The sequence below is a fragment of the Sapajus apella genome, unplaced genomic scaffold (assembly GCF_009761245.1).
Source record: "Sapajus apella isolate SASKATOON/1434 unplaced genomic scaffold, GSC_monkey_1.0 scaffold29, whole genome shotgun sequence".
Taxonomy (NCBI): domain Eukaryota; kingdom Metazoa; phylum Chordata; class Mammalia; order Primates; family Cebidae; genus Sapajus; species Sapajus apella.
Genome location: NW_022436969.1, coordinates 90,414 through 117,221, shown reverse-complemented (window position 1 = coordinate 117,221; position 26,808 = coordinate 90,414). Strand labels below are relative to the sequence as shown.

Here is a 26,808-nt window from a genome sequence, read left to right as displayed (position 1 = left end):
TTATCTTTCCATCTACTAAGGCTTCTGTTACTTTCCCTGTATCTCATCATTTTCTTCAAGACTACAAACATCCACATCTTGCCTAGTAAGAACAGATACTCCCAAATCCCTTTTGATAGCCCAGTTTCTTGAAAGGATGGTCAATCTAGTATATTTACTTCCTTACCTCCTATTCACTTCTCAGCCTATGTGAGGCTCCTGTCCCCCATACAGTGGCATTTCAAAAATCATGAAGATCTCCTTATTGTCAGATCCAATGACCTTTCTGCCCATTTACTATTTGCCCTTTCTGTAGCATCTTAAAACTACTAACCACTTCTCTTGAACTGCTCTCACTCAAACTTTCAGATAGTTTCTTTTTATTACACTGAACAATCCTTGCACTTTAAGCAAAAAAAGGAGAGATAGTTTCTTTTTAAATTGGTCTCTTCCTAATTTTTTAATTGCTCCTTTTTCTTCAGTCTTCTTCATAGGCTTCTTTTTCCTTAGCTTCTTTCTGAGATGTTACTGTTCCACAGGTAACCATCCTCTTTTTCTCTATTCCATCCTATATCCCCATCCCCAGCCAGGGTGATTTCACCAAAATTCATACCTTCAATTACTACTTATAGATTGTTTCTAATAGACTTCTCTCCATCTTTTCTAATGTTTGCAGAACTCGCAACCTTTTGAAGTGTTGCCTGATTTAGGATTTCTTATTTTTAGAATTTTAGAGGTTTATATATTCAAGCTATTTACCAAAATTACAAATATATCACATTTGCCATGAAATTTAGTATTTAATAAATCTTAAGCAACTGATATTGTCTAAATTTGAACTGTTTAGTTCAAGTATTCTGTAAACTCAGGAATATTCTAAATTTCCTCTTCATATTTGGGTTAATGTCACTGCCAAAATAAATAAATAAATGCATGTGTCAGTGTGTTGCAGAAAATTTTTAACAAAAACACAAACCTTTTTTGATGAAATGGATGATTAAATGATTCTGGGTAGTGAAGACTCGTTTTAATGAGACTAGAAAGCTGCTCTACTGATGGTCTTGAGGAAATTGTAGTGTTTTCTGGCCTGAAAAATTTCAACAGTTCCATTTCTGGTGGCTCCTGAAAAAAGAAAGGAAAAAACATATGACAATAAAAACACTTCCTTGTTTAAAAAAAAAAAAAAAAAAAAAAAAAAAGGCATAGTTTATACATACAAAAGTTAAAATTAGTAGAGATAATGTAATGCATACACAGTATTTTTTCTGCTGTTAAGCTAATAGCTGCTATCATTTGCAATATAATCCAGGATAAAAACATCAGTATCTGGAATCATTTATTCATTCCTCACTTATTACGTGTTGGAGTTAGACTTGAATCCCAGTAACCTGACATATTAGCTCTGTGATCTTGGATAAGCTGCTTAATACTTTAATAATTAATTTCTTCATATGTAAAAAGAAGTTGCTGACAATAATAACTTCAAAGATTGTTGTGATTCTTATGAGAATACTGCAGAGGACTTAGGAGTGCCGACATTCGATTGCATAGCACCTGTTTTAATAGCCAAAAATCTAAAACTGTCTTAATATTTCATTCTGAAAATATCCTGATACATTTTATAGATTATAGTGCTTCAACTATATTAGCTGAAGGTTAAAATGCATGTAAAAAGTCTTAACACAGCCATTTGTCAGGCACATTATGACTATTTCAGTAAATAATCATTATCATCTAAATGAAAATAGAGGTCGGGCATGTGGGGTCACACAGGTAATCCCCACACTTTGGAAGGCTGAGGTGGGTGAATCACTTGAGGCCGGTAAATCACTTGAGGCCAGGAGTTGGAGACCTGCCTGGACAACATGGTGAAACACCATCTACTAAAAATATAAAAATTAGCTAGGCATGGTGGCACACACCTGTAATCCTAGCTACTCAGGAGGCTGAGGCAGGAGAATCACTTGAACTCAGGAGGCAGAGGTTGCAGTGAGCCAAGATCGTACCACTGCACTCCAACCTGGGCAACAGAGTGAGGTTTTGTCTCAAAATAAAGAAAGAAAGAAAGAAAGGGAGGGAGGGAGGCAGTGAGTGGGGGAGGGGTAGAGAGAAAGATGAAAGTAGAGAAACATTCCATTTCTACTATTATTTTCTTTCTTGGTTATTTATTTTCTATATCTTCCCTCATCACCCAGGAGAATATTTGATTTGTAATTTTCTGATAGCTGAGTTTGATTTTGATCTATACCAGCAACTGGCAAACTATAGCCCATGGGCCATATCCAGCCTGTGTCCTAAAGTTTTATTGAAACGCAGCCACATCCATTTGTTTACATAATGTCTAGGGCTGCTTTTTTACTTCAATGACAGAAGTGTGCAATTATGACATAGTCAATCTGGCAAGCAAAGCCTAACACACTTCCTGGCCTTTTTCAGATTAAGTTTGCTGACTCCTTACCTACATAGTTGCAAAAGCAAGAACTAAATTTGCTGGAAATAAAATAAAAGCTGGCACTAGTTCCAGAGTCATCCCATAAACAAGTAACAAATTAAGCATATTACATTCAAGTAACACCCTGGGGCTACTGGTAAAACAAATTTTTAAAAACTCAAACAGAAAAGTTTATAACCTAGTCAGCAGTAATAGATAAGCAAAGAATCATATAGCCATGTATAATTATTGTAATCACTTCTAGAAATCTAACCCACAAAACATGTAAAAAGCAAAATATTTGAAACTGGTATGACATACAAATGTATGAAAACTGACCAAAAGTATCATATAGTAGCCAAATAATGTTTAAAATAGCATGTTAAAGATACATATATTTCAATGCTTATATTTGCATAAGCATGGAACATTTCTGGAATAGAAAAGGAACTTGACAGGCCAGTCATGGTGGCTCATGTCTGTAATCCCAGCACTTTGGGAGGCCGAGGCAGGCAGATCACCTGAGGTTGGGAGTTCGAGACCAGCCTGATCAACATGGAGAAACCCCATCTCTACAAAAAAACACAAAATTAGCCGGGCGTGGTGGTGCATGCCTGTAATCCTAGCTACTCAGGAGGCTGAGGCAGGAGATCACTTGAACCTGGGAGGCAGAGGTTGCAGTGAGCTGAGATCACGCCATTGCACTCCAGCCTGGGCAACAAGAACAAAATTCCATCTCAGAAAAAGGAACTTTACAATGGATAACTTCAAAAAGTGGCCCTGAGGAAAGAAAAGCAGAATTTGCTTATATTTGATCTTTTATTTTAAATATTTTATCTTTCCAATTGACAGTTTATGGATATTTTATTTTTTGCAATAAAAATTACTACTTTTATAATAAAATTTTTTTAAAACTCAGATAAACCAGGGTATATAAAAGAGAATAGAAATGTGATTAAGGGGAGACAGGAGAAAGAAACTATCTGATACAATGTAATGGCCTTCCAATGTGCAATGTAGGTGGAAGTATTTGCATTTTAAAAAAGAGGAAAATTAATTTAGAAATGTTAAAAAAATTGAAGAAGATCTTTAAGTGACAGATATTATATGCAAATACAATTCTATTTTGATCTATTGTGCTATACTGCTTTGGCAATTAAATTTTCCTTCTGCTAATGATATGACTTAAAATTACAATTTTATATACCTGCTGTTGCCTAAACAGAGGATTCAAATCATGAGGACTTCTACCTACAACTCATAGGGTTGTAACTAAGTACTGATGTGAACCAACACTTGACAAATACCAAATACCTAATGAATGGTATATACTATTGTTATTTACTTATGTGGATTACTTTATCCCCCAGTATCAGATAATTTTCTCTAGCTGAATGTGATTTTTAAAATTTATTTTTAAAAAATAAACTATTTCAGACTTTTTTTCTTTAAGAGATAGGGTCTTGCTATGCTGCCCAAGCTGGTCTTGAACTCCTGGCCCAAGCAATCCTGCCACCTCAGTCCCCCATGCAGCTGAGACTACAGGCATGTACCACCACACTAAGCTTGTTTTAGACTTTAAAGAAATTTAGACTGGCCAATTAAAGATTCAAACACAAGACTAGTATATTCTTGGTACACAAGCATCTTGGTGTATGGATGGGCTAGTTGCCTGCTTTTCACGGGACTCAAAACGCAACGTTTATATTGGTGATTTTTACCTTTGGCCAAGGTATGTCATTCAGCCTTACAGACTCAGGTATTTAATCCCACTACTTTCTCAGTTAAGTTATGGTGACACATTAATCACTACAACATAATGTGGATGAATGCATAAAGACAAAATGTAAATATAATCATGTATAGTGATAAATGTAACTTGCCACCAACTGACCAAATTGCACAGACTTTCTATGGGTAGACCACTCAGGAAACAAAGTTTCAGAAGACTGACTGCCAAGCATGAAATCAGACAAAGGATATTAATCAGTTAACATAAACATTGACTGGCATCAGGCTGATGACCTGCACAATGAAGAGACTACAGAGACACAAAATATTAATGTGGGTAAGCAGAACATACCCCAGGACAATGGCTGGATGAATACTGGCAAAATCTTTTTTCATTCTATAATTTTATAACTGACTGACTCCCCTACTGATAGGCAGTTTCTTTCTTTACTTATACAAGATAAGCAGCCCAAATCCAAAGATCCAAAATCTAAAATGCTCTGAAATTGGAAATGCTGCAAAATCCAAAAATTTTTGAATGTTGACATGACACTCACAGGAAATGCTCTTTAGAGTATTATGGATTTCAGATTTTCAGATTAGGGATGCTCAACTAGCAGGTATGTGATGCAAATATTCCAAAATCAAAAACACTTTGGGTCCCAAGCATTTCAGAGAAGGTATACTCAATGTATCTTCTTATTTTCTCTCAGGTTGAATTCAATTTGTGTATGACTAGAATGCTCTTTCAAATCTTGCATATTTCTGCACTGATCCATTACATAGTCTTTAAAAAAAATGCAAATGAATAGGTTTAGAAAAAGACCTAAAGGTGCAATATATGTTCAATGCAAAAAAATTCATGTATAAAACTGTAAGATAAAAAAAGACTTTCTTTTTATAAATTCTTAAGGAAAAAAATTCTAAAACACTAAACTTATGGGTTGTATATTAATCTGCAATTTAGCAACCACTAACATAAAAAAAAATAATAATTTCTTTCTGTAATTGTAACAACCACTCAAAGAAACCTATGGTTTTTTAAACAATATCACCTCTTCTCTCCCTTTGCTTTTTCAGTTAAAATTTTACCATTCATAAAGTGAGCTGAATGAATGTTTACATGAACTTAATATGTAGTAAATGCATAACAAAAGCACACATGTAAGTTCCAGAAACTGAATATTTGCTAAAGGAAATAGATTATGTTGCTACATTGGTAAAATAGTTTTATGCAGAGCATTCCCTATATTTACCCTATAAGGCAGAACAAAAATTAAAAGATATGCTGATTACAGAACTGCAGTGTTGAAAGTTGCAATCTTAAAGCTTACTGTGTACTATCTATTTGTGTGCAAACCATTAGTACTACTGAGGCAGTCATAACCAGTTAAAATATTTTTGGTTTCTTAAAGAAGAAGAATAAATTTCTAACTCAGCATTCTTTATTCATTCAATATTATCAAGTACTTACTATGCGCTAGCACTATCCTAAGACGTAGTAAAACAGTAAATAAAGCAAACAAATTCAACCTAAATAATTAAGTCTACCTGGGTGATGGATGGAGCAATGTGAAAACTGATAAGATTACAAATCCTCAATCAATAGATATCTATTTTCTCTTGGAAAATTTTAAAACTGAAAGTTATTATGAAATATTATAGCTGTTCTCATTTCAGAATCTCATTTGCAAAATAGAGATAACTCTACCTGCCCTGCTTACAGAGTATAAAGACCAAAGGAGAATACAAGTTACTTTGTAACCTATAAGAAACACAAATTCAATATGCTCTCAATCAGTTTGGGTACACTTCCCTAGTTTCTGGCACCATAAAATTTTCTGGCTCATCTTGAATATTCTCTGCCCCAGCCCTAGAATCAACCATTTTTCCAAGAAACCTGGCTCCTTTTGTTGGAGGTCAGTAAGTTTTAAGCTGATGTTATTCTTGAGAATCAAAAAACTATAAGTATACCAAACAATATGGATAAATTTCACAAACCAGTTGAATAAAAGCTGAGGCAAATATTGTATGATTCTATTTATATAAATCCAAATCAAGTAGTTTTGCTTTTGACTTGTAAGTCAGAAGTGTCTAGAAGTTTGGTCTAGAAGAGAAAGATTCCTGATCGGAAAGGAACAAAAAGCAGAACTTCTGGGGTGCTGGTTACATTCTATTTCTTGATCTGGGTCCTGTATTGGAGTGTTCCTTATTGTTATGAAAATCCAATATGCGATTTACTTTAATGTATTTATGCTATACTTTAGTAAAAAGTTCAAAAATGTATTATTAATATATTCAAGTAACCAAAAAAATGCAAGCTATTATTTGAGACTTCTAAATTATAATGAATACATTCCTATATACCACCTGTTAGGAGGAAAGCATGTGAACAATGGCCTTAAAAGAATACCTACAACCAGAAGCTAATTTACTATAATAATATTTTGAAGAGTTTGTCCTTCTCTCCCAGCTTAACAGTAGCAGTAAGTATTTTCACAATCAATACTGAATTTGTGAAGGACAATTTCCCAATAAGGATTTGGTTCTATTTTATGAATTCCACAAGAGACGCAATGTACAAAGTACTATTATCCTTGTTTTATATGTGAGTAGTAACCCAACAGGTGCACCAGGTCAATCTGAACATCTTTGGGCTCCAAATCTATTACTCACAAAATGATGAAGCTGCCTTATCTCCCAAGCTTAGCTAATCATATAAGAAAATATAAAATATTTCAAAAGTGACATACAGAGAACTAAAAGGGATATACTATATATAGCATGTAAAATGGGAATCTACAAGAGTAGATTTTATAGAAAAACCCACTCTGTTTCATTTTCTAAATGCTGTCATACCATTGTTTGAAATGTTACAAGTGATCAAAAGTTTATGATATTTAGGACTAAAACTCAGAATTTTTCTATTAACTGAAGGGAGGAAAACATTTCTTAAAGTAAGCAACAAACGTGGGGTTAAATTTTATATCTTCATTAAATATAATAAAAAATTACCATTACGTAAGCACCAAATTAAAAAACTGATTCTAGTCACATAATCACCAATGGATACTAAAACTAGGGAACTTAAGTTTGATAAGAAACCAGACATTTAGGCCAGGTGCAGTGGCTCACGCCTGTACTCCCAGCACCTTGGGAGGCCAAGACGGGCCCAAAGTCAGGAGTTCAAGACCAGCCTGGCCAACATGGTAAAACCCTGTCTCTACTAAAAACACAAAAATTAGCCAGGTGTGGTGGTGTGCGCCTGTAATACCAGCTACCGGGGAGCCTGAGGCAGTAGAATCACTTGAACCCAGGAGGCGGAGGCTGCAGTGAGCTGAGATCACACCATTGCCCTCCAGCCTAAGGTATAGAGCAAGACTCTGTCTCAAAAAAAAAAAAAAAAAGAAACCAGACATTTATACCACCTCAAATCATCTCCCCACAAATTACTTATTATTATGAAAGGAAAAATAGTAACTTGACTGTGAATCAACATGGCACTGCCTTAATTAAATGATCCAACACTGATAATAATGAGACAAATTAACATTATGTGCATTCTTATGCAACACATCACTTAGCATAAACTTAATCTAATCATGAGGATACAGGAGAAAAACCCAAAGAGTTATTATTCTAGAAAATAACTGGCCCAAGCTCTTCAAAAATGTCAATGGTATAATCATGTCATAATCCTGGACAGAAAAGAGCAAATGCTTACTTACAAGGATGTAATTAAAACCTCTGACAGCATTTGAATATGGATTGCATATGATAGTACTGCATCAATGTTAAACGTCCTGAATGTGATAATACTGTGGATTTTTTTTTTTTAATGTAAGAGATTGTCTTTCTTCTTAGGAATATTCAATGAAGTATTATATTTAGGAACAGAGTGACAGGATGTCTGCAATTTACTTGGGAGTAATTAAGAATGATTAAGGGAAAAAAATTAATACATATGTAAACAAAGAACAACAAAGCAAATAATGTAAAATGCCAACCACTAGTAACCTGAATGAAAATTATAAGGGTGTTTTTAACACTATTCTTGAAAGTTTTTCATAAGTTTGAAAATTATTTCAAAATAAAAAGTTGTCAAAACTAATGGGGATGTACTTTAAGGTCCATGGTGAAATAAAAAAATAATAATAATAGAGGTGGGGCCTTGAAAATTAAGATCCATTATTTATAAACACAATACAGGGCCAGTGTTTGAATTACTGGACTAAACGTGCTTATATTTTATTCATATTTGCCATAAAAAATTTTCCAGTAAGATTAAATCGTATTTTAGGAAAAATAAGAAAGCATATTCAATGATACCAGCAGCTGCTACACAACTGCAGAGGCCACCTTTTACATATTACAATATACCCCCAGAACTCTGCAATAATATCCTGTTATAACAAGTAAGAAAATAAAGAGATATGGTTTCTCTACTCTTAAGCAAATCAATTCTTTTCATACCTATGAATTCCAGAATCAATATGGAAAGTATCTTAGGAAACCCCAAAAATCATAACTGGATCTTAATATTCTGATAAAGGTGCTAATGAATTTTAAAATCAACTTATGTTCACTTTTAACTTTAGTCATTCTTCTATCACCAACACACATTCCAAATACCAATATAAAAATCTGAACGTGGCAGTACGTAGTAGCTCATGCCTATAATCCAAAAATCAGCCAGGTGTGGTGGTACACATCTGCAGTATCAGCTGCTCAGGAGGCTGAGGCCATAGGATCACCTGAGCCTGGGGAGGTCAAGGCTGCAGTGAGCCACAATTGTGCCACTGCATACACGCCTGGGTGAGAGAGTTAAGATCCTGTCTCAAAAAAAAAAAAAAAAAAAAAAAGGCTGAACAAATCCGACCCCTTCAAAACACACAAATGCCAAACAAAGAAACAACCCACAAGTTCATCAGAAGGCTCCAAAGTGAACTATGTTATCACCTGTTTCTGAGGATATGAAAATGCTTCTTTTCCTATTGTGCGAAGAATAACATGATGTTGACCTTCCAAAATAAGCTGTTTACTGTCTTCCACAACGTATGCCTAAAAAATGCAAAGCACAAAATATTACCCTGTTTGACAGTAACCTCAAAAGTAACCAACCCAATATTTGATAGAACGTGGAAATATTATGGCCAATATCTACCAATTATCAACAATCCTGGCAATGTCATTACTGCCACTTTTAGTTATTCATTAAATCAATAAATTATCTATCCAAAAAACACATCTTTTTTACCTCAATATAACACAGTTGGCCTGGATATTTGAGGGAGACACATCATGAAATCTTTTCCCACATTCTTTAGAATTATTAAGAAACTACTTTAAAAGAGTTGTACCATAACATAAGCTTTTTCTTTACTGAACTATCAATATACAGGCAAGAGGCTTATTCTTAGTCTAGCTTCTGAAATGCCCTAGGGTTTAATCACATAGCTGAGCAAAATCAGTGAGTACAATCATAAATCCTGTAAGTGGAAATCTTACGTCCATAAATATAAATATATATGCTATTAAAAAAGCTTTTTTCTTCCAATATAGTGAGCTGATTTTATCTATATTAAAATACTTGTTACAGTTTATACCTCTTCTCTCCCTTGAATTGCTTCTATGCTGGGGAAAATATAATTTACAAATAGCTCTGATTTACTGTTATTATATTATGCAAATACAAAGGCTTAATTTTTTTTGACAAGCCCAATATTTTTACTATTAGATTGAAAAGAGAAAAAATTACTCTGTCAAAATGCTGTCAAAGTTTCTAATGGTTTACTTTCAATTTCTATACTTATCCTGGACAAGTGACAGTTTGCTATCCACAGAAAAACTTTGAGTAGTGCTGCAGTAAAGCATAAGATGGTTCAGGACCTGCTCTGCATCTATATTTGCAAAACCCAGAAAGGCAGGAGAAATTACACACCTGATAGGGTATAATCTCTAATCAAGAAGGAATAAGAGCTGATAGATAAGGTTCTGAGACTTGTCAGATGTTTTTTCTGGTGATCCTGTAGCATTGAGTGACAGTCATCCATAGCTATGGCTAGTTCTATAACACATCCTCCTGCTTGCACAAAACCTTAGATTTTTAAAACCAACCTTTATTTTTGATTAAGATTGTTTAGGAGTTGTACTACATCCCCTTTTCAACTTTTTTTTTTTCTTTCCACAAAAATGTTCGAGCTCTTTGTTTTCCCCTGAATCATATTTTATTCAAGAGTCCTATGGTTCCTGTGTATCTTAACTCTACAACGTTAATGACTTTTCAAACTTTCTTTAATCTAATGACTCATTTTTGCATTATTTAGAACTCTAAAACAAAATTCTACCAGTCATTTTCTCCATTGAGTAAATTATAAACTTATCAAGGTACTGGCCACTACCAAACTTAATATCCCATTATTTAATCTATTCAAACTTTCATTTCCCAGCTGAGGAGCATCACAATCTTAGATAACTTTCTTCTTTATGTGATGAGTGATACTAGCAGTGGGCTTTAGGTTCAGAGTCATTTCTCAAAAGATAACATTTCTCCCTATCAATGAATACCATGCACTTAACAATGAGTAGAGAATACATTATATAAAGCCTTGTCTCAGAAATATTATGAATTGCTACATGGCATAAACCTGTCGAATGAAGCTGCAGATGCTAAAGGTCTTTATATACTTATATGATTCTAACTCTAAGAAGCATTTGATTTCAAGCCAATAATGTGTAACTGATCTTTTCAACATAAAACTCCTGCTATAATCAACAAAAGTATCAATTTACTTAGCAGATTTCATTTAAAACATGCAAAGTCAGCTTGGTTTTAAAAAAAGTTTACTTGAAAACATGGTTTACTTAAAAAGAAAAAACCTTATAAAACTTGAGTCAATTTAAAATACATGTATTAATCACCCACTGTAAACATGTCTCACCACCCAGATACATAAGGCAAGTTCTTAATGACTTACAAAGAGACTTAGACTCCCACACAATAATAGTGGGAGAATTTAACACCCCATTGTCAATATTAGGCAGATCAATGAGACAGAAAATTAACAAGGATATCCAGGACTTGAACTCAGACCTGGACCAAGCAAACCTAATAGACATTTATAGAACTCTCCACCCCAAATCCACAGAATATACATTCTTCTCAGCACCACATCGCACCTATTCTAAAACTGACCATCTAATTGGAAGTAAATCACTCCTCAGCAAATGCAAAAGAATGGAAATCATAACAAACAGTCTCTCAGACCACAGTGCAATCAAGTTAGAACTCAGAATACAGAAACTAACTCAGAATCGCACAACTTCATGGGAACTGAACAAATGGCTCTAGAATGTTGACTGGATAAACAAGGAAATGAAGGCAGAAATAAAGGTGTTCTTCGAAACCAACGAGGATGAAGACACAACATACCAGAATCTCTGGGACACATTTAAAGCAGTCTCTAGAGGAAAATATATAGCAATAAATGCCCACATGAGAAGCAAGGAGAGATCTAAAATTGACATCCTAGCGTCAAAATTGACAGAGCTAGAGAAGCAAGATCAAAAAAACTCAAAAGCTAGCAGAAGACAAGAAATAACTAAGATCAGAGCAGAACTGAAGGAGACAGAGACACAACAAACTCTTCAAAAAAATCAATAAATCCAGGACCTGGCTTTTCGAAAAGATCAACAAAATAGACAGACCACTAGCCAGACTAATAAAAAAGAAAAGAGAGAATAATCAAATAGATGCAATAAAAAATGATAAAGGGGATATCACCACAGATTCCACAGAAATTCAAACCATCATCAGAGATTATTAAAAAAAACTCTATGCACATAAACTAGTAAACCTGGAAGAAATGGATACATTCCTGGACACTTGCATCCTCCCAAGCCTAAACCAGGAAGAAGTCGAAACCCTGAATAGACCAATAACAAGGTCTGAAGTTGAGGCAGCAATTAAGAGCCTACCACCCAAAAAAAGCCCAGGTCCAGATGGGTTCACAGCCGAATTCTACCAGACATACAAAGAGGACCTGGTACCATTCATTCCTTCTGAAACTATTCCAAATAATCCAAAAAGAGGGAATCCTTCCCAAATCATTTTAGGAGACCAACATCATCTTGATACCAAAACCCGGCAGAGACTCAGCAAGAAAAGAAAACTTCAGGCCAATATCCATGATGAACATAGATGAAAAAATCTTCAATAAAATACTGGCAAGCCGATTGCAACAGCACATCAAAAAGCTTATCCACCATGATCAAGTAGGATTCATCTCCGGGATGCAAGGCTGCAAGGTTCAATATATGCAAGTCTATAAATGTAACTCACCACATAAACAGAACCAAAGACAAAAACCACGATTATCTCAATAGATGCAGAGAAGGCGTTTGACAAAATTCAACAGCCCTTTATGCTAAAAACCCTCAATAAGCTAGGTATTGACGGAACGTAACTCAAAATAATAAAAGCTATTTACGACAAACCAACAGCCAACATCATACTGAATGGGCCAAAACCGTAAGCATTCCCTTTGAAATCTGGCACTAGACAAGGATGCCCTCTCTCACCACTCCTATTCGATATAGTACTGGAAGTTCTAGCCAGAGCAATCAGGCAAGAAAAAGAAATAAGGGTATTCAAATAGGAAAGGAGGAAGTCAAATTGTCTCTATTTGCAGATGACATGATTGTATATCTAGAAGACCCCATCGTCTCAGCCCCAAATCTCCTGAAACTGATAAGCAACTTCAGCAAAGTCTCAGGATACAAAATCAATGTGCAAAAATCACAAGCATTCCTATACACCAATAACAGACTTAAAGAGAGCGAAATCAAGAATGAACTGCCATTCACAATTGCTATAAAGAGAATAAAATACCTAGGAATACAACTAACAAGGAACATAAGGACCTCTTCAAGGAGAACTACAAGCCACTGCTCAATGAAGTAAGAGAGGACACAAACAGATGGAGAAACATTCCATGTTCATGGTTAGGAAGAATCAATATCGTGAAAATGGCCATACTGCCCAAAGTAATTTACAGATTCAACGCTATCCCCATCAAGCCACCAATGACCTTCTTCACAGAACTAGAAAAAACCACCTTAAACTTCATATGGAACCAAACAGAGCCTGCACAGCCAAGTCAATTCTAAGCAAAAAGAACAAAGCGGGAGGTATCACACTATCAGACTTCAAACTATCCTACAAGGCTACAGTAATCAAAACAGCATGATACTGGTGCCAAAACAGAGATATAGACCAATGGAACAGAACAGAGGCCTCGGAGGCAACACAACATATCTACAACCATCTGATCTTTAACAAACCTGACAAAAACAAGCAATGGGGAAAGGATTCCCTGTTTAATAAATGGTGCTGGGAAAACTGGCTAGCCATGTGCAGAAAGCAGAAACTGGACCCCTTCCTGACACCTTACACTAAAATTAACTCTAGATGGATTAAAGATTTAAACATAAGACCTAACACCATAAAAACCCTAGAAGAAAATCTAGGCAAAACCATTCAGGACATAGGCGTAGGCAAGGACTTCATGACCAAAACACCAAAAGCATTGACAACAAAAGCCAAAATAGACAAATGGGACCTAATCAAACTCCACAGCTTCTGGATGGCAAAAGAAACAGTCATTAGAGTGAATCGGTAACCAACAGAATGGGAAAAAATTTTTGCAGTTTACTCATCTGACAAAGGGCTGATATCCAGAATGTACAAAGAACTAAAACAGATTTACAAGAAAAAAACAAACAAGCCCATTCAAAAGTGGGCGAATGATATGAACAGACACTTTACAAAAGAAGACATATATGAGGCCAACAAACATGAAAAAATGCTCATCACTGGTCATTAGAGAAATGCAAATCAAAACTACATTGAGATACCATCTCATGCCAGTTAGAATGGCAATCATTAAAAAATCTGGAGACAATAGATGCTGGAGAGGATGTGAAGAAATAGGAACACTTTTACACTGTTGGTGGGAGTGTAAATTAGTTCAACCATTGTGGAAGACAGTGTGGTGATTCCTCAAGGACCTAGACATAGAAATTCCATTTGACCCAGCAATCCCATTACTGGGTATATATCCTGAAGATTATAAATCGTTCACTATAAGGGCACATGCACACGAATGTTCACTGCAGCACTGTTTACACTAGCAAAGACCTGGAACCAACCCAAATGCCCATCGATGATAGACTGGACAGGGAAAATGTGGCACATATATACCATGGAATATTATGCAGTCATCCAAAACGATGAGTTCGTGTCCTTTGTAGGGACATGGATGAACCTGGAAACCATCAATCTCAGCAAACTGATACAAGAACAGAAAATCAAACACCGCATGTTCTCACTTATAGGCGGGTGTTGAACAATGAGAACACATGGACACAGGGAGGGGACCATCACACACTGGGGTCTGTTGGGGGCAAATAGGGGAGGGACAGCAGGGGGTGGGGAGTTGGAGAGAGAGAGCATGGGGAGAAATGCTAGATACAGGTGAAGGGGAGGAAGGCAGCAAATCACACTGCCATGTGTGTACCTATGCAACAATCTTACATGTTCTTCACATGTACCCCAAAACCTAAAATGCAATTTAAAAAAATAAAAATAAATAATAAATGAAAATAAAAATATATAAATAGTAATGTACATTCGTTCTTCAGCTTGAGTCACGTATCTGTAAGTGAGGCTTGCTGAAATAATTTAGTAGCACATACCTTCCATAATATGACAATATTCAAATCCACCTCACTGCACTTTTGAATCAGTCTCACAGTATCCTCTGATGACTGTTTTTCTGTATGCACAGGCAAGTGAGCTTGTGGTTTTTTCAATTCAGAAGATAAACTTCGATAAAAGAAGTCTGCACATGGGCTTGCTGAACTTATTATCTGTTAAAAGAAAATCACTTGTCTTCATAAATGCTTTTAATTATGTTGTCAAAATTTATTTTGTATAACTCATATTTAGTTTAAATTAAATATATCCTGCCAAAATTTGTGTTTCTATAACTTATATATACCCAAAAGACTTACTCAATAATTCTTCTTAATGTAGTTGTATACAGGAGCCACCTGAACATCCAAAAGATCTGATACAAATCACGGTAATTTTTTTTGTTTGTTTGTTTTTGAGACAGGGTCTTACTCTGTCATCCACGCTGGAGTGCAGTAGTGCAATCTCAGCTTACTGCAGCCTCCACCTCCCAGGCCCAAGCAACGTTCCCACCTCAGCCTGCCGAGTAGATAGGTTACAGGTCCATGCCACCACACCCACTTAATTTTTCTATTTTTTGTAGAGACAGGGTTTTGCCAGTTTCGCCATGTTACCCAGGGTGGTCTGGAACTCTTTTGAGCTCAAGCACTTGCCTGCCTTGGCCTCCCAAAATGCTGGGATTACAGGCATGAGACATCGTGCCCAGCAGCAAGTTACTCTGAATCTTAAAGCTGTCACCCCAAAACAATTAAACTACAGTCCCATGACATCAGCTTTGACATTCCAAGTATGTAGGGAGGATGAATGGGTATTGCTAAGAAAATAAAATGCTGAAAAGTCATATTTAAAAATAACAGAAATATTTCCCATTTCAATCCTAGGCAATATCTAATGAAGTAGAATGCAAATAGAATCATTAACATTAACTTGGATTTCATGTTTAAACAATGGAAGCATGAGAAAAGGATTTTAAACTGACTCAATTACAGGATTTCCCTTAATTAATAAAGCACTACACTACGTAATAATATCTTCACATTTATGGTTTCCTGTATTACAGGCTATGTATATATTATGTAGATGTTAAACTTCAAGTTAATTATTAAATAAGTATTAAATATTAATAAATATATACATTTTTCTCCTTATGTGTGAACTTTTTCTGGTAAAACACTGTCCCCATATTTTTCTCATTAATCTGTAGTGCTCAGCAAGTTCTATTTATTCAACCAGAGTCATCAAATTAAAAAATGTGTTTGTTTCTGGTTTTTGTTTTTTTGGTTTTTTTTTGAGATGGAGTCTCACTCTGTCACCAGGCTGGAGTGCAATGAAGCGATCTCAATTCACTGCAACCTCCACCTTTTGGGTTCAAGCGATTCTCCTGCCTCAGCCTCACAAGTAGCTGGGACTACAGGCATGCACCACCATGCCCGGGTAATTTTTGTATTTTTAGTGGAGATGGGGTTTCACTATGGTGGCCAGGATGGTCTTCAGCTCCTGACCTCGTGATCTGCCTGCCCACCTCAGCCTCCCAAAGTGCAGGGATTACAGGCATGAGCCACCACACCCGGCCTGTTTCTGCCTTCTTCAATGCTCTTACACAAAATTATTTAACAACAAATACAATAAAAATTATAATATAAGAGTCCCCGCTGATGTTTCTAGGGATTTTTAAAGTGTTTAAAGAAACAATAATAATAAAAAATAACTGAAGTCCTGAAAATTAGACCATTCAGAAAGCACTGTATCTCTGAAAGTAATGCATGTTTTGAAATTACTTAGCTTTTAGAACTTTAAGATATTTCTAAATAGCTGTTTCCTCAGATAGTAAAGACAGTAATGATGAGTCAGATGAAAGCAAATGATAAAAGAAGTACAAAAATATAAGGATGTTTAGAATTATCAAGGAGATGAGCACAAAGAAGAAATCATCCCATTAATAGTTTTATATGAACTTTTATACCCTAGATTCGGTATTTTTCAAAGCAGGTCTCTACTTCAGATTATCTTCAGTGATAACTTAAAAATACATACTCCTCAAGTCCACCCAAGATATAATCAACCAGAGTTTTAAAGGTAGATAGGTAAAGCCTATATTTTTATAAAATCTTCAAGGTCCAATTATAGTCTGCGGCTAACAATGTCAACCTCATCTAGGAGATTTTAACGATTTAGAACCTCAGGGTCTACTCAAGTCCTATGGAATTAAAATTTGCATATTAACAGGACTTCTGATAACTTATACATATTTTGAAACTTTGAATACTACTGCTCTAGGAGACTTTGTTGTTGTTCTTGTTTTTTTAAAGAGACAGGGTCTTGCCTTGGTCTCTGATACCCAGTCTGGTCTTGAACTCCTCCTGCCTCAGCCTCTCAAAATACTGAAATTACAGGCATGAGCCACCACACCTGGCACTCTACGTAACTCTTATACATAATTAGGATGGAATATCACTGCCCTAGACAGTAATAGCTTTAAAATCACAATAGAATCATATATCTACCTTATTAATCTGGGTCTCAGAATGATATGCTATGTCAGATTTCAGAGGGTTATCATCTATATGTTCCATTGTGACCACTTTCCCTAACAAAAAAGTTCTCTCACATAACCTCGCTGTTAAAAAAAAATCCCAAGAATTATACTTACTTCATATGATAGTCTCAAAAGAAAGTTAAGTTTCAATAACTACTTAAAATGGTATAGTCCATAAGCATTTTTGGTTTGTTTTGGGAATTGAAGGCAGGTTGCAAAACTCAATAAAGTTGAGGTGTTTATCCTCCAAAGAGATTGGGGAGGCTGGGTGTGATGACTTACACCTGTAATCCTAGCACTTTGGGAGGTCGAGGCAGGCAGATCGCTTTAGCTCAAGAGCTGGAGACAAGCCTGGGCAACAGAGTGAGACCCTGGTCTCTATAAAAAATTTAAGAACTAGGCGGGTGTGGTGGCTGATGCCTGTAGTCCCAGCTACTCAGGAGGCTGAGGTGGGAAGATCACTTGAGCTTGGGAGGTCAAGGCTACAGTGAGCTGTGATTGCGTCACTGTACTCCTGGGTGACAGAGAAAGAAGACCCTGTCTCCAAAAAATAGAGTTTGGGAATTACTGTGACAAGTCTTGCCAAAATTGCCAGATATGCCATAACTATGACTTTTAAAATCAAACACTACTATGCTTACTTGCATACCTGTTCATTTCCAAAGATGATATCTGCAAAGGTATATTTTTCAGAGGACTGTGTGGCCGCTAAAAAACAGGGGAAAACAAACTAATCACACCACTGGCATAAAATATAAAATTACCATTTAGTAAAGTGTATAAGTAAAGTGAATTTACCTTCTTTTTCCTCACATCTTATTGCCTTGAAGCAAAACTTTCCTTTCTCTCTACTGGCAAGTTTGGCATCTGGAAGAAAAAGAAATTTCAAAGATGTTTCTCAGTTCACCACATGATAAAACCCAATTCATAAATATTTGCACTTCCTTTGTCAAAATAAAGAATAATTTGTAATTTTAAATAATGTTTAATGAAGAACATCTTTGCTTTTATCTCAATGAAGTGACCTCTTAAAAGAGATTAATTTCAATTTTCTCAAAATACATATCCATGTGTGCATATATATATATATATTCATATATGTGACATTTCAGATAAACAGAAAGTTTGAAAGATCAGAACATGGGGACTAGAAAGCCCATAATCTTACCACGCTAGCATTTATTTCCTTTCAGTATGTTTCGTATGCATGATTTATATCACCATTATTATACGAACACATTCCACTATATGGTTTCCCACAATTGCAGGTACTTTTAAAATGGTACTTTAAGTACATTTCTGGTACATATTCTTTTGTTTGAATGTTATATAAACACAAAAATTCACAGAAAAGCCAGTCAGTGTGTAGGTATGGCTACTCACAGATAAACCCACCAGTGGTAATGGAAACAAAGAGAAAATTCCATATTCTCGTCTATATCTTTTGTACTGGTTGAATTTTTTTTTTTGAGACGGAGTCTTGCTCTGTCGCCCAGGATAGAGTGCAATGGCACGATTTTGGCTCACTGCAACCTCCACCTCCTGGGTTCAAGCAATTCTTCTGCCTCAGCCTCCTAAGTACCTGACACTACAGGCATGCACCACCACGCCCAGCTAATTTTTGTATTTTAGTAGAGATAGGGTTTTACCATGTTGGCCAGGATGGTCTCAATCTCTTGACCTTGTGATCTGCCCGCTGTGGCCTCCCAAAGTGCTGGGATTACAGGCATGAGCCACCACACCCAGCCCTGGTGGACTTTTTGACAGTAAACATGTACCCAAGCACTAATTTTACAATTAAAAAAAAAAAAAAAAAAAAAAAAGAAAATACAAGTATAAAAGATATGGAAGGAAATAAAAAAATGGAAACAACTGGATCAAATGGTAATTTGATTTATAGTTAGGTAAACCAATGAAATCACAATTTAATGCTCAAAAAGTTAATCCTAATAATCTAACATTCTGATACTATTCTGAAAAACCAAGTAATAAAATCTCAAAATTTATTATGTAGCAAGAAAAATGCACAAACCTTTGTTTTCAGAAAGATTTATAGATTTCTGTAACTTCCAGTGTTTGCTACTACTTGACACTTGCACTACATGGAATTCCTTAACACCTGCTTCACTCTGTTAAGAAAAAAAAAAAGACAAGAGAGGTCATTCAGGATTTAGAAGAACTAAATCAGAATGTTCCAATGAGAACAAAATTTAGATGCTGCTACCAAAGGCAATGTCAATTAACATAAGATGCAATTACAACACACATTTTAAAAAACTTTATTTAAATCCCTTTCTACACATTTTCAGAGACATCAATATTTTGTGCCAGAAGTATTTTCAACTATAATGCACACTCAGTGGTAAATTTTAAAATTTTGAAAGGAATTGAGTTATTAAAGAATATCACAATGAGCTATTGGTAGTATTTAAAAGATCAAAAATTGTTGTCAATTTTTAATCAAAATTACAGCATTTTCTTTTTTTTCTCTACTCTTTCTGAGATATTCTTACTAGACAAAAAACAAGCAACAGAAACTCACAAAACAGAATCCTAATATATGGTCAGTACATATGAAATTATTTAAACAGCACGTAATTTTTTATTTTCCTAAGAGCTAATCTGAAATTATTAAAACGTTCTCAATCTTACTATAAAAATATTGATTTTTGGGGGGAGATCACCAAAGTACAGCATATTAACCCTAAATATTCTAGAAAGCAGATCTTACAAATTTATGAAGTTAAAGCAAAAAACATTACAGAATTAAGTAATATTTCAAATAAGTACCTGAACTGAATCGACCTAATGTTAAGGTCCTATTTTAAAGATAAGATCACACTCTTGTCTTCAAGAATATTTATTTTTAAAGCCTGGCCAATATGGTGAAACCTCGTCTCTATTAAAAATACAAATAAATGAGCCAGGCATGGAGGTGTGAGCCTGTAATCCCAGCTACTTGTATGGCTCAGGCATGAGAATCACTTGAACCCAGGAGGCTGAGTTTGCAGTGACCAACCTGGGTGACAGGGTGAGACCCTGCCTCAAAAAAAAAAAAAAAAAAAAAAAAAAAAAAAAAAAAAAAAATTAATTTTTATATTAGAGTGCATATGGCAATATTTTAGAAATTTATTATATAAAGGAAATGGTACTGTTAGAAATGTGCAAGTGAAGATTACCAATACTAAAAGTGATATATTAACAGAACTTCACAATTCAGTAACACCAATAGATCTCAATGGTGAGACTATAAAGCACTTTATGAGATCTTTTAGAATTACTAGCATATGGAACTATATAGCATATCAGTGTGCACCACATTAATGTCAGAAGATCTTTTTATTTGAAGAGAGACTAAGGGATAAAATTACAAATCTAATGAAGGATTAAGACAATTTCACACTATTCTACATGAACATTCCTAAAATCCCTAGTTTATGCCGTCTTGTAAAGGCAGGAAAAAAAAAAACACTACTAAAAATTAAATAAATACTTCAAATATAATTAAAAACAAAATTTAGTTTTAAACCAACTTACAGTATTGGTATTTTCCACATCCACAAAGACTAGCATATTGCCTCCTCTGCCTTCTTCATTTTCAAGAGAATTACTTCTGCAGACAGTGGCCCGTACATTTAAAGACCGACTAGTACAAATAATTGCAGTGTGTCTTAATATTCTGTGGCTGAAGAAAAAAAAAAAAAGCATATTTAATCTAAGAGTCTCTATGTAATAATTATCTAATTCCAAATAAAGATTTTAAAAACTGATCACTCTCAGGACCATTTATACTCTAAAAATCCATAGAATACATTAAGTAAAATTATACAGCCTAATTCCAGTTCAATTTTTTCTATTCAATTTGGAAGGAAACTATTAATCTCCCTAATTTTTTGTCTTGCTTATAAAATTCATCTGTATAACACATAAAAATAATCTTCATATAGTAATGTTCTTATTGTGCTTCTTTCTCTTTTTTGAGATGGACTCTTGCTTTGTCACCCAGGCAGGAGTGCAGTGAGGTGATCTCGGCTCACTGGAACCTCTGTCTCCCAATTCAAGCAATTCTCCTTGCCTCAGCCTCCTGAGTAGCTGGGATTACAAGCGCATACAACTATACCTGATTATTTTTGTATTTTTAGTAGAGATGGGGTTTCACCATATTGGTCAAGCTGGTCTTGAATTCATGACCTTAAGTGATCCGCCCACCTCGGCCTCCAAAAGTGCTGAGATTACAGGCATGAGCCACCATGCCCAGCTTTGCTTCTTTATAATAGTGGTTCTGAAGCTCCTGAATGACTACCAAATAAAATTCAAACGTTAACCTGGTATTCAAAACTCTTCACCATATACCTTTACATTCAATGGTTTCTTCCTGTTTACTACTTCTACACCAGTTTTACACTGTGGTTGAACTAACTATATTCAGTTTCTAGTCTCTAATTTGTAGATCTTTATATATATATACAGCGTCTCCCTGGAATATCCACTACTCTCTTTCATACCCCTCCCTTGATATTCAAATGCTAAAATCTCTTTTTTCTTTTGAGACAGAGTCTTGCTCTGTCACCCAAGCTGGAGGACAATAATACAATCATGGCTCTCGGTAACCTTGACTTCCTGAGCTCAGCAAATCTCCTGCCTCAGCCCTTGAATTCTTCCTAATTAATTTTGTAAAAATGACAATGGAGGTATCAAAATAAAATATTCTGTTGAACAAAATATAGGTCACAGATGCTGGATGAGCCAGTTAGCTTTGATTTCTTCAATGATCATCTATTGTAACACCATCATAAGCATCTATTCTATAAATACGTACCTTTTTTTCATACATTCTTGTGGGGCAAGGGGGAACACTAGGGGAAAAGAAAGGTAAAACAAAATAATTTTCTTAAAAAATGATGACTGAGTCAGGCGTGGTAGCTCACACCTGTCATCCCAACACTTTGGGAGGACGAGGCAGGCGGATCACCTGAGGTCAGGAGTTCCAGACCAGCCTGGCCAACATGGCGAAACCGCACCTCTACTAAAAATATAAAAATTAGCTGGGCATGATGGCACATGCCTGTAATCCCAGCTACTCAAGAGGCTGAAGCAAGAATAGCTTGAACCCGGGAGGCAGAGCTGCAGTGAGCAGAGATTGCACCACTGCACTCCAGCCTGGGAGACAGAGTGAGACTCCGTCTCAAAACAACAACAACAACAAAAAGGATTACTCAGACAACTGTAGTCAGATAGGCAGGTTGTCTTCATACACACGTGACACCCTATTTTAATACATGGCACCTGTTAATTTCATTACTATGTGATAGCTCTGTCCACAGTACTTAATCAAATCAAATAATTTATATTATCAAATAATATAAATTAAGTTTATATATAGAAGCAACTAAAAAAAGTATATATAATTTTTTTTTCCATTTTTGGGTACCTAGAACTTACAGTTCTATTTGGGACAACTTCAGATATAAACATCATGCATAATCTGGAAGGGAGTAATTTCTTAATATGCTAGTAAATATCAAAATGTTTACCTGAATATGTGCACGTACATTAAACACATATGTTAAATTTTAAAGGTTTTAAAATACTAACCGTATTTTAGGCTGCTTTTTGACACTTTCATAGTAAAACAGAAAATTAATTTCATGGACACCCTCTTCATCAGGTCCACGTAACCACATTGGCAGCTGCACTGAGGCTCCAGGTAGAAGAACAGTGTCAGGAAGGGGAACAGGAATCACCTCTGGTTGACTTCCTGTGCCAATGCCAAAGTCTACAGAAGAAGCTGATGATATGAGTGCTGCACACACAGAGGTAGCATCTGTCACAACAGTCTTGTAAGCACTACAATTCTCAGAAGCTGAGGGACTCAGTGGTGTTAGAACAGCAGTATTACCACCAAAAGTAAAGAACTCTGGACGTTTAGAAACAACCTTCAATCCAGTAAGTGGACATCTGCTGACATTGACAAATTCTACATATGCTTTTCGTATTTCTCCACAGAGGAGCCCCGTAGGAAAATGTATAAAGAACACCTGCATCGGAGGGAAAAAATATTATTTGTCTGTTAAAAATTTTGAACCTCTAATGAATAATACTTTAAGATGCATTTTTTTTTTTTACTAAAGGTTTACAAGTATTTCATTAATTCTTTGATATCTCCCTGAATATGTGGCAGTTAATGACTCCATTTTAGAAAATATGATGAGACAAAGAGAAGAATGTTACTCTGTCTCTCAGCAGTGATTCTGGAGTTATGAATTAAAGGTATACTGTCAGTAACAAGAGGGCTAACATGTCAAAACTTTCACAACTTGGTAGATTATGGATCAGAAAAGTTAAAAGTAGTTTAACACAGCTATATGAAGTAAATATCAGTTTTATAGCCCTTATCACTGTTAACTAAAGAAGCAGCTCAACTACTTTTGTCTACATCATTGAGATGAAAAGATATGCCAGATATACCATGGATGTTAAAGTGGAAAAACGGGCAGATCATGACTCCATATCCATAATTTTAAAATCCAAAAAACTCCAAACAACCTCAGGCTTTTAGCAACTCATGACCTAACAGAGGCTTTCTATAGTCTTTCCCAGTTAGTGTGATATTAATATAGTTCATTCAAGAAATATTAATGTGTTTGATTACTAGGTGCTGCCACAAACCGATGGGGTTTACATAACATTTCACACACACTTCTAAAAAAATTTTTTCCAGCACACATGTGGTCTCATGTTTCAAATGAGGGATGGTAGACTTGTGAAGAGATGGAAATTCGGGCTAATGAACTCATACAGTAAGTTATCTGCATTTAAAAGATCCTTAAGGATACTGGCTGGGCACAGTGGCTCATGCCTGTAGTCCCAACACTTTGGAAGCCAAAGTTGGTAAATACCTTGAGCTCAGGAGTTCAAGACCAGCTTGGGCAACATGGTGAAACCCTGTTACTACCAAAAATACAAAAAATTAGCTGCACAACTGTGATTCCAGCTACTGGGGAGGCTGTGATGGGAGGATTGCTTCAGCCCAGGAAGCGGAGGTTGCAGTGAGCCAAGATCATGCCACTGCACTCCAGCCTGCGTGACAGAGTAAGACCTCATCTCGTGCACATGTACACACACACACATACACACACAAAAGATCTTTAAGTATAAATGTCACAACTAACACTAACATGTAAGCAAGCAGGAACATAAAGGTAACAATATGAGAGAAAATGTTCTAATAAAGTTAGAGCGGGCAAGTCACTTCATGAAATTCCAGTGAAAATATGTTTTTGAATCTAAATGTGGGTGGGCCTTTTTTTTGGCCCAATTTTTTTTTTGCAAAAAAAAAAAAAAAAAAAAAAAATCAGCTGGGCACGGTGGCTCACGCCTGTAATCCCAGCACTTTGGGAGGCCGAGGCAGGCGGATCACAAGGTCAAGAGATCGAGACCATCCTGGCCAACATGGTGAAACCCCGTCTCTACTAAGAATACAAAAAAATTAGCTGGGCGTGGTGGCACACGCCTGTAGTCCCAGCTACTTGGGAGGCTGAGGCAGGAGAACTGCTTGAACCCGGGAGGTAGAGGTTGCAGTGAGCCGAGATCGAGCCACTGCACTCCAGCCTGGCGCCTGGTGACAGAGTAAGACTCTGTCTCAAAAAAAAAAAAAAAAAAAAAAAAAACCGGTGAAATTTGGGGATATCAGAAACTTTAAAAATAAATGAGAAAATGAGGGATTAATGTAGAAATACCACATATAGATTTAATAGGATAAAAAAATAAACTAGGCATAGCATTATAGTGAAGACATTGATTCTCTGTACTGATTAGTCAGTGTCAAATAAGCTTATAGTCAAGCTAAAACTTGTGGAGGAGTATTAATTTTGAGTTATTACATCTAATGCATCTGCATTAATAAAAAGTGAAATAGGGTATACAGTGTGTAAAAACACACTAAAACACATAGGGACACGTAAATACCATCAAGAAGTTTACAGCACTGGTAAAATGGTGACAGTGATAAACATAGTACCAACTACGTGTAGAATCATATGTACTGTACCTTCAGAACACAGGTTTACTAAATATTACACTATTTAGACTCTTTAAGAACAAGTACATTTTGCCTTTACTTCAAATGCTCAGTTGCTGAAAATCCTTTTAAAAAGCTGGCATTTGTGATAGTTTCAAATGTAAATGGGAAACAAAACCAAGAACTCACTATCTCACTTCTAATTTACCCTAAAGAGATACGTGTGTGAGTACAAAATGACATGCTTTGGATTATTCATTGTGGCTTTATCTGTAACAGAAAATGACAGACACAAATCAAATGGTCTAGTTGAATGGTACATATATATAACAGTGCTTGTGCAGTGAGATATTAAATGAGTTCGCTCTTCTCTCTGCTTCTCTACATGTTAAAACTGTTCCTAACAGAAACAATTGTATTAACAAAAATAAAAAGATGTAGGGGGGGATCATTTTCTCCAACAGAACTAAAGAATAAAATATTCCTAATCCACAATTTCTAGTAAGTATATATAGCACCCATAAGTCAATGTTTGCTTTCAGTATGCTGTATTAGCTGTTAAGTCTATTAGCTGACTTCTATCATACTACCTTGTTGAATTACCCAACTTCTCTATTCTCTTACTAGAAAATACTGAGTAATATTTATGGAACTGAACATCAGTGGCTTTAAAATGGCTTTCTATAATGCCCATCATATTCTCCTTTCAAGAATCACTATCTCTTCCCAAACTTGTTTACATAAATTAAATATTGTATATAAACTGCTTTCATCTGTAGCTGAAAGTATAGCTTTTAGCTGCAGATAAAAATCTAGACATACATTGTATTTAGATTACTTGACAAACTGTCTAGATTCTCACTCCAAAGAAACCAAAACTGGAAGCTTAAGGTGCAACTTACGAATGTAGTTTAATTCATGAAAGACAAGATGAGACTCCTATCAGGAAACCCATACCAACACTCACAGAAAAGGTCTCTGCTCTAAATCTACCACCCCAGAAATGGTGAATAAATGTACACCTGTATGTTTTAAATTAAGGTAAAATGTTTAGGTTATGGATCTATTGATTTTTTTGTTTTTCACTTTATAGGCTTTGTTTCATCAAACAAACACTGTTTTTGTTATTATGTAGAACAAGAGGCCCTCTGCTGTAAAATACCCTGTTCAAGAACTGCATCTATAACAAAACTTTTCCAAAACTGTGATATGCAAGAAGCAAACTTAAATACAGCATATCAAAAACCAGATGAATGTAAATATAAAGATCAACAGAGTAAAGAATCCAAGATATTATCTGGTTTAAGCTTCCTTGTTTTCTCTCTTTTTTTTTTTTTTTTTTTTTTTTTTTTTTTTTT

The 26,808-nt window shown here is 35.5% G+C and overlaps 1 protein-coding gene across 8 annotated transcripts in view; it reads right to left on the bottom strand.

Moving 5' to 3' along the window:
- TRAPPC8 (trafficking protein particle complex 8) overlaps positions 1–26,808 on the bottom strand; it is a 115,286-nt gene that overhangs the window by 6,407 nt on the left and 82,071 nt on the right. For all 8 annotated transcript variants that reach the window (XM_032293102.1, XM_032293103.1, XM_032293106.1 and 5 more), the window contains 8 exons: positions 23,026–23,468; positions 20,968–21,115; positions 19,463–19,559; positions 18,229–18,297; positions 18,080–18,138; positions 14,897–15,070; positions 9,101–9,202; positions 956–1,101 (listed from right to left, as the gene is read on the bottom strand). In XM_032293102.1, coding sequence (XP_032148993.1) covers positions 956–1,101; positions 9,101–9,202; positions 14,897–15,070; positions 18,080–18,138; positions 18,229–18,297; positions 19,463–19,559; positions 20,968–21,115; positions 23,026–23,468 — 1,238 coding nt within the window. The remainder of the gene's footprint in view (positions 1–955; positions 1,102–9,100; positions 9,203–14,896; positions 15,071–18,079; positions 18,139–18,228; positions 18,298–19,462; positions 19,560–20,967; positions 21,116–23,025; positions 23,469–26,808) is intronic.